The following is a 9,550-nucleotide window of genomic DNA, read 5'->3' on the forward strand; positions in this document are numbered from 1 at the left end:
ATCTGTCTTTTGTCTTTCATGTGCAGCTGAAAAGGTGTCATCACTGGGGAAGGACTGGCACAAGTTGTGTCTCAAGTGCGACCGCTGTAACAAGCTTCTGAATGCCGGAGGCCACGCTGAGGTCAGTAACAGTACGGACCCTCACTGAATTAATAAGGCTTTGTTTTTCTTGGCTCGGCGACCGTCTGCGTGCCTAGATGCCCATCCTTACGTTATTTCTCTTAGACATGAGTGCAGTGCAGTCATGATGAATCTCCCCTTTATAAAGAACACATCTCCCGTAGACATTCTACAGTCAGACAGATCAAGAGCCCCCCCCCCCCCCACAGGCTGCAGGCACATCTTCTCCAAGGCCAACAACAAAAACGAAAACTCCATCAGATGAAAAATAGACGGGAAACGAGGCCGAAATCCAAAGATGAGACCAAATACAAGGCCAGCTACAAATCAAAGACCCTGGAGGTGGAAGCAGGGCTGTGAAAACTCCGCAGATCCACGGAATTCTGCGGATTTCATCATGGGGAGGGGTGCGGGAGTGTCGGTGTTGTACTCTTTAATTGTGATCTTTACTGAGTTTTTAAAATGCTTATTGCAAAGCATTCTCTTTTTTCACAACATCATGCAAGTTTTATAAGTCCGTGGACACTGATCTGTGTGTTACAGATACAAATCAGTTTCCTCGGATCCGCGGAGTTTCAAGGAAAATAAATGCCACTCAAAGCCTGGCTGTTACGACAGTTGTCGTAAAGCGGGGCTGTCAATATATCATCCTGTGCCTGTCTGGCTGGGTGGTTGCCATCCAGGACCCAACGCTGCTCTGTGGTGTGGATGTGAGAAAGCATTGTACTAGATCATCTTCTAGTCTTCTCTCTTGATGCAGGTCCTATCAGTTTTAGCTGTTTATGCTTCTTCAAAATATTAGTAAATTGCGGTCAGTCATCACATGCAGGTCAAAACACTACAACCCCCACTGATATAATTTACACTTCAGAAGCTGTCATTGTGAAATATAACATGGTGACTGGCTATGTATGAACCTGTTGACTGACCTTGTCTGTAATGCATCCTCGTGTAAAATATTAACCATTTGGTGCAATGCTCTTTAACGGTATAAAGATTGTCATAAAGGTATTGTATTGCACAGTACAATATACAAGATGCCATTGTGCATCACAATTTAAGCAAAATTCGCACAATAGAAAATCCAGCCCGATCTCTGCAGGTACTTAAGTTAATATTTGATTTCAACTACCTATATTTCTAAGAAGAAAACATTTGGCACAAGGATTGGCACCCAATAAAGCTGTCAGTTTTACATCAGTGTTTCAGAAGATGTGAATCACAAGTTTAAAATAGCATTTTGGAATGTAGACACACTGAAGTGCTCATATTCAGCTCATTATGGCTTTCAAGTTGAACACAATGAGAAAAGGACTGTGATTAAATTAGACACAGCTGTAGCACTGCTCGTAACATGTAGAATATACCAGCGAACAGACCAAACATACATAATCATATGTAGGGATGGGTATTAAGATTTTATCGATCCTATTATCGATTCTGCTTATCGATACCACTTGTGAATTTTCTGTGTACTAAAAATAGGCTTTACAGGTTTTCTTTGTCAACATTTTGTTGAGTCTTAAAGTAAATAAATATGAAAATGGTCACTGGATCCTTAAACTTTCAGCATAAATAGAAATAAACAATCTGTAGTTTTTGTCAAAAGTATTTCCTTTCAGACATTATTGGCATGAATGTCACTCCATACATCTGAGCTGAGCTCTTACAGCTGTGCTGCACGTCAGGATGTAATTCATAAAGAATGCAGAGACGTCTCATTTTGGGAGGAAAAACGTTTTAGTCGATTGTCATTTATTGTGTGTATTACAACGTTTGGAAAGAGGTGTCATTTTATTTAAAGTGGCGATTCGCTTTGAAGTTATTCATTCTGACCGGACTCCGTGACTCGGCAGAGAGCCACGGAGCGTTTGGAGCTGTGTCAACGGAACGGAGGACGATTCTCGTTCTTGATTGCAACAACACAAGAGTCCCAGTTAGTGACTTTAATCTGCACAAAAGTGACTCACGATCAACATATTTTAATGGCTTTGAGAGGGGTTAAGAAGCGGACTTGCCCCCTTCTGAAGAGCAGCAAACCAGTGAAGCAGCGGTTCGAAGCACTGCTTCATTGATTCAACCTTCAAAGTGGAGTCACACTGCAGAAGCGGTTGCTCACAGACCCGCTGCAGGGTCTGTAATCAACGTAGCGAAATGATCATTTTCACGACAAACGCCCTCAAAAACAACGGCCGCTCTGAAGCAATCGTTAAGCAAAAAAGGTATTGATGGCGGTGGATCAACTCATTTCTTAACAATACCCGAAAAGAACCGGTTCTCGATACCCAAGCCTCATCATATGTCGTATACCATCATAAAATAATGACTTATGTATGCAACAACCCTCCCCACCCCCCTTTCTTTTGAATATATCTTAATGGAATAATTTTCCCTCATGCATACTGAGTGCAAATTCATTAAAATCCACCTGGTATTAAGTATATTTATATTGTGCTTTTGCATCTGAATCGGAAGCTCAAAGCACTTTACATTGATGCCTCACATTTTCTCTCACACACACACACACTTCAGGGTGCTGGCATGCTGTTGTGTGTGTGTGTGTGGGGGGGGGGGGGGGGGGGGGCTATAATGTAATATGAATTTTGAACAAAATGTTGTTATACCCCTCATGCTTACTCTTCATTTACTTGAAATTTTTAAATGGCCAGTTTCAGTACTTTAACATACGGTTACTCACTCTGACCTACAGTAACGGTGTGCAGAAGCCTCTGCCATACAAATACTCAAATCTCTTGACACATTATACATTATGCAGTTAAAAATAAAGGTTATAATATGATAAGCTCACAAAACAAATCCCGTGTGTTTTTTAAGCTGTTATTATTAAATAGGGTCATCCATGTGGGTATTTTAACACCCACAGTACTGCATCTGCTGTTATATAATGTTCAGACTGTTGTATCGTGTGTCAACAAACTCCCAGACTGTGGTCTGTCAACAAGCACTGCTGACTGTGTAGGACTTTCTTCTTTTGCTTCTCCTGTCCCAGCACTTTGGATTTCCAGCCTCACTGTATGTGGGTGAATAACATGCAGAGTAGTTCTCTGCATTTCCTGCTGCTTTTTTGCTCCACAACAAGGATGGCATCTCAACCGCTTTATGCACAAATGCAATTTCCATGCAGACCTCAAAGGATGCTGCTGTGCTGTTTAATCTCTGTATGATTACAGTAGTGTGTCTCTCTCTCACACACACACCCCCCTCCTCTAATACACATGCTCTCTCAGCCCTCCATCCTCTTTTTATAGATTTCAGCCAGAGCCTGACTTTAGTAGGGTAAAAACTCATCATGGATGCCAGCTACCACACAGGAATCCGAGAGATGTTGCATGAAGAGGTGAAAGAATGTAAAGGGGGCTGTGGGATCAGGGAGGGTGTTTGATGTTATTCCAGCCCTGCTGTACAAAGGTTCAGGATCTCTGCGCTGTCCGCTTCTTTAAAAGGAGTTAGAGGGCTGGACTGAGCCCAGTGTGGCTTCTTGTCCGTGTCACTGAGGTTGCCGGCAGTGAGCCAAAAATAAGGATTGTCAAAGTTGAAGCTAAAAGATTGCAGCTTCAGTTAACCCTCCTCCAAGTGGTGTCTTGACTGAAGCAAGAGGACCCAAAGAGAAGGAGGGCAAAGAGGACGCAAAGTAGGGTGGAAAAGAACGAGGAGTAGCTGGACAGATTAAATGTCAGAATGTGGGAAGTTTAGCTACTGGGAAAAGAAGGAATTCTGTCCTAATGGATAAACCATTTTTAGGGTCTCTGACATTTAGCAGCCAGGACCACGGGGACAGTGTTGGTCACACTGTACCACACAGTCATTTTGCTTGACAATGAAGCCTTCTGTGTCCTGTTCTGAGAAAGTCATCAGTGTTTAGTCATGACCTGGCACCTGCAGCTAGACCTTTGTGAATGAATGTCAAATAAGAAGTGTGAAGTGGGCGGGGCCGGTGTTGCCATGCTCGAATAAAATGTCTTCTGGGATTAAAGCTGTAAAGGTGCCACGACAAACAAAAGTGCAGTGGATTATGGGTAGTATGTCCCTGTTTGAGGCCACTTTTCCTTGGCCACCCAAGGACTGGCACCCTGCCCGTCACTGTCACATCGGTGCCCTCCGCTTGGTTGTTGTGGATGGGCATTGAGCCCACTTACCTCCAACCCGGATCCTCTGTTCAGCCTGAGTACTACATACATGAGTGCCACCTACCCAGCATGCATCAGCTACAGGCCATCTGTAGTTTAGGTCACGTTTTCATTTTCACAGGCACAATCTGTACCCATAACAAACCGGTGTGTGAGGCTCAAGCAGTCTAGCATGTGATATAGCATGAGGTTTATGACATAATGCACAGATTTGTGCCATGTGACATGTTTCAAAACAACCGTAGCATACCAGTGGTGTAACTGGCACCATGTTGGCACTTTTGGAAATCTTCCTGGTGATGTTTGCACCATTGACAAAAATGTTACGCAATCTGTAGAAATGCAAGGGATGAGGAAAGTATACTGAAGGATTTTTCTTTTTTGTTTTTTTGTTTTAATACATCATGCCAAGAATATCCCAGTTCATTATCAACAGCCTTCTGGAACCTTGTAAGGTTTTTCCAGGGTAAGGGCGAGGTTTTTTCTGGGATATCTGTGAAAGTGAGAACAGAGGTTTAGACAGACTTATTGCTTTCACAGGATACTGACTCTTACTTGTTCACATCCACTGTCATTATTATGTGGACAGTGACATCATCAAACAACCATGAGCTGGAAAAGACTTTTTGGACACATTCTCTCTGTCCCCCATGTCCACCCATTTCTTTCTTCTTTGTCTTTCAGCTGTTCCCGTTAGGGGTCGCCACAGCAGATCAATCGTTTCCATCTCACCCTGTCCTCTGTATCTTCCTCTGTCACACCAACCACCTGCATGTCCTCTCTCAGCACATCCATGAACCTCCTCTTTGGTCTCCCTCTTCTCCTCCTGCCTGGTGGCTCCATCCTCAGCATCCTTCTCCCTATATACACTGGGTCCCTCCTCTGCACATGTCCAAACCATCTCAATCTCACCTCTCTGACTTTGTCTCCAAATCATCCCACCTGAGCTGTTCCTCCAATATGTTCATTCCTAATCTTGTCCATTCACGTCACTCCCAAAGAGAATCTCAACATCTTCAGCTCTGCCACCTGTCTTGTTAGTGCCACCGTCTCTAAGCTGTACAACATAGCTGGTCTCACTACTGTCTTGTAGACTTTCCCCTTCACTCTTGCTGATATTCTTCGGTCAACTTCTTTCCTTTTCACAAATAAACAAAGCAAGAAAAGACCAAAGTCAAAAACATTAAAGAATGCAGTCCTTAAAGAAAGTAGCATTCCTCCTTTGTCACAGTTGAATCTTCTCATTTATATAATCAGACTTTTATCTTTACACACTTATTAACATGTAATGAAATTTTTCTCTCACAGCATGATGGAAGACCCTACTGCCACAAGCCATGCTATGCTGCCCTCTTTGGGCCAAAAGGTGCAGTGCATTCAGTTGGTTCAACACAAACTCCATTTTTTTTTTTTTTTTTTTTTTTTCAGAAAAACTCACCTGAGCATCCTTAATTTTACACATATGCTATTAATTTCAAGTTGTTTGAGTTTGCACTGTTGGTCATTAACTCTAGACTGAGGAGTGGAATATTCTGTTAAAACCATAATAATCTTTAATTTCCTGCACCTGTCCGCTCCCCTGCAGGTGTGAACATTGGCGGCGCAGGCTCTTACGTGTATGATCCTCCAGCCAACAACAGCTCTCATACTAGTGTGGATTCAGCTGCTAAAAGCAAGGAGAAGAAAGTCTTTGCACCCAGAGTGCCATCAAAAGGTAAATGGCCATCATGTGCACACTCTACAGTGTGTGCCGGACCGTTTGTCCTTAAAAATCTGCAGTGTGGTGCTGATGTCTCCAACAGAATAATGAAAACTTGTGGGGCTTTTTTTTTTTTTTTTTCCCAACTCACACACCCTGTTATTGGAAACAGAACTAAAACCATCTTAATAGACTTATTTTTTTTTCTTCCTTCTATCTCCTCTTTGCAGTTTTGATTTAATGTCTTTGTATTTTTGCACCAACTGCATTTCCCTTTTGTCTGTTAGCAGGCTGAATTTCACACCTAACCTTAACGGTGATCTTTTTTGCTTATTTAACACAAAGTGTCTGTAATGTGTTGGCAGCTGGCAGCATTACCACTTTTTCCGGAGAGGCCAACCTCTGTCCCAGGTGTAACAAAAGGGTATATTTTGGTAAGTAGCTCCACACGTCCAGGAAACTGCATGAGGACAAAGGGTGAATCTGCAAAGTGTTGTCATGGTATCTCAAGAGGTGTGTGTGTGTGTGTGTCACAGCTGAAAAAGTGACATCATTGGGAAAAGACTGGCATCGACCTTGTCTGCGCTGCGAGAGGTGCAATAAAACTCTGGCTGCTGGAAGCCATGCAGAGGTAAGAAAAGCATTAATTTCAGAGCAGGAAAAAAATGCAATTGAAAATGGAAGAAGACAACTGAAAGTAAAAAGGCATTTCTTATAATGATTAGATTACATTAGATAGAGCTTTACTGATCCCTTGGGAAGACTCCCTCAGGGAAACTGATGGAGGTACCAGCAGCCTTGTATAGCAGCACACAGGTTAAGAAGCACACAGAGTATCAAAAGCAAAAAAGAAAAACAGTTTGCAAATATAAATACCAGATATACTGATCATTATCACTTTATCGAGGCGTTGCTAGGCCGGTATCATAGATTTACATTGATGCTATCTGGCTATATCCGCCTGCTGTGCGTAAACAAATGACGTCATAGCGTGCACGCAGCCCAAGAACTGTCCGCGGGGGGGACTGCCTATTGAGGAAAAGATGAAAAGGCGGGAAGTGTGTTTTGGTCCCAATATGGATATTCCGGATGATTTTCTCATGGATAGTACAACAATGAACAGCAGCTAAAGCAGCCCCCAACTCCTGGGTGAGGAGTTGTAGAGTTTGATGGGCTTGAGGGACAAAGGATGGGCATCCCCATCAAGGCCCAAAATGCACCCTGCACTGTTTATTTAAAAAAAAAAACAACATTAAATCAATTTTCCACGTTTTTCACAGTTACTCTGCTGTAGAAATGAGCATTTGTTCCTGCACATTTTTGTGGCGCAGTTCTTTGTGCCATTAAACAGCACTCTTTGCTGTTTTATAAAGACATTTATTCATATTTATTTTCTTGAAATGAACATTACTGATAATTGTATTTTATCTGGAACCTGACATGAGGAAAAGCTCAATAGTAACATTGTCACACTCATTTAAAGAGTTTCCACCTCTCATTTTTAAAAGGAAAAGGCAGTTTAATGGGGTGTTTCTCATTTTGCAAGTTACATCGGACTGTAAGTCGCAGCACCTCTCAACTTAGTAAAAATAACTACGACTAATACTCCGGAAAATCTGGTAAACACAAAGGTGCACAAATGAAAAAGAAGGAAGTGCAGAGAGACTGAGAAATGAAGATTTTTTTCTTTTCCCTTTTACAGCATGATGGCCAGCCCTACTGCCACAAACCATGCTATGCTGTTCTGTTTGGACCCAAAGGTAACCGCTAGGGGGAGCTGTCGAGCCACCACTCATAAGATACACTTGAAAGACAATGTTGCATGTCTGAGCACTTGATCCTCGCTGCATACGTTGCAGATCTTACACAAAACACGTTACGTTAGTCATTTCAGCATTGCTGGTACCACACTGAATTCACGCGGGAAATGGTTTGCAACCTGTCAGGCGTGTCACCCTCTCTTGACCTTTGTCTTTACCTCGTGACACCTGATGTCCCTATGGTTTTTCCAGGGGTGAACACCGGTGGTGTGGGCAGCTACATCTATGACAAGGAACCCAGTGCAGTGGCCCAGCCCTGAACCTGTGCTCCCTCAGCTCCGCCTTTCTCCGCACACCACTGACCATCATCCACAGTATTATCCAGAACCTTTTTCTCTCCTGACATACCTGAGACAACCAGCCTCCTGCTCCACATCTTCTCCTTACTCTCTGCTCTTTATTCCCATCCCTCAAATCCCACAGCAGATTTATTGCCACGCCGGTTGAAGTATACAAATGCCGTCTAGACGTGTTTGATACTGTGTATATACAACAACTGCCTCGAGAAGCAGCATGCCTACCGTTGTCGTGCATCATTCTGTTCAATATCTCCGCCATTGTTACATTTTTCTAAACAGTGTGTCCAAGCATGAAATGTCACCACAGCAAATATTTCAACGATATCTGTAGTTTTGAGAGGGGTGCTTATAAAAATCGGTTGGATTCTCGGGTGTGAAGGGTAGAGATGAGATGCATTTATTGTAGTGTTCCGGCAGTCAGAGGAATTTTACCTTAAATCTGCTGCACATGCAAGGGGTGCTCAGGAGCACATTGCCAAGAAATCTGTATTTTTCTAATGCCATATTTACACTTTGGCTGTACGTCCTTTTGGTTTCATGTTAACAAAAAATTTGAAGCTATATTAAAAAAAAAAAAAAAAAAAAATCTAACATGCTGTTTCAAGACTGTTGCATCTTAAAAAAAAATTCTATTTTATGATTTTGAGCCAGTCTGTATTGAAACAATAACCATGATCAAATTTTCACTTTCTGCATATATTAAAGCTACAGTGTGTAGAATTTAGTGTCATTTAGTGGTGGAGTTCCAGATTGCATTATGCTGTCGCCGATCATGTTTTGCTTCTTTGATGGCAAGGATTCATGCTCCTTTGCTTGTGATAAGCAACATATATAATCATTCAGTTCACATAAATGAGGGTTCACCAGTTAGCCTGCACTGGCAATCAGTGTGTCAGGGAGCTACCACTGACTCGTCTTCTGTCGTCAATGTTCCGGCTGAACTGCAAAATGGAAAAAATGGACTGTGTCCCTTTGGGGCTACTGTATCAACATGGAGGTGCAACATTTCGACCTCTATGAGGGAGCCCACTCCCATGTAGATATAAATGGCTCATTCTAAGCTCACGAGAACAATTCTCCCTACTGCACATTGTCGCATGTGGGCCACCGTAGGGGGAACATTATTATTATGTACCTTATTTTGAAGAGATTTACAGTCAGCCGCTCTTTCGGTTGCGCTCTAACTGGCTGCCAGCATTAAAAATGCATCCAATAAGTGTAAACCAGGCTGGACAGACTCCGTAATAAATGCATACCTTGCAACACAACTGCATCCCGCTGGTTTTACTTAAGCTCCCCACAGTAATCACAGAGAATATCTTGCTGTCCAACGGTGCTTCCTGTTTCAGAGCTTTGTAACCTTACATATTTCAAAGTCCCCCATGGGGGTCATTGAACATTAGATTTCTATCGCCACCTCTTTGGTATTTTGATTCTTTCATTTGTCCAGCCACAGTCAATAAG

At 42.6% G+C, this 9,550-nt stretch overlaps 1 protein-coding gene across 1 annotated transcript in view; it reads left to right on the forward strand.

Moving 5' to 3' along the window:
* crip2 (cysteine-rich protein 2) overlaps window positions 1-8,637 on the forward strand; it is a 56,292-nt gene extending 47,655 nt beyond the window's left edge. The window contains exons 2-8 of the mRNA XM_034195522.1: window positions 27-121; window positions 5,577-5,634; window positions 5,854-5,982; window positions 6,333-6,401; window positions 6,504-6,598; window positions 7,670-7,727; window positions 7,980-8,637. Coding sequence (XP_034051413.1) covers window positions 27-121; window positions 5,577-5,634; window positions 5,854-5,982; window positions 6,333-6,401; window positions 6,504-6,598; window positions 7,670-7,727; window positions 7,980-8,047 — 572 coding nt within the window. The 3' untranslated portion in view covers window positions 8,048-8,637. The remainder of the gene's footprint in view (window positions 1-26; window positions 122-5,576; window positions 5,635-5,853; window positions 5,983-6,332; window positions 6,402-6,503; window positions 6,599-7,669; window positions 7,728-7,979) is intronic.
* Window positions 8,638-9,550: the final 913 nt, after the last annotated feature.

Source organism: Thalassophryne amazonica, chromosome 19, assembly GCF_902500255.1.
Source record: "Thalassophryne amazonica chromosome 19, fThaAma1.1, whole genome shotgun sequence".
NCBI classification, from domain to species: Eukaryota; Metazoa; Chordata; class Actinopteri; order Batrachoidiformes; family Batrachoididae; genus Thalassophryne; species Thalassophryne amazonica.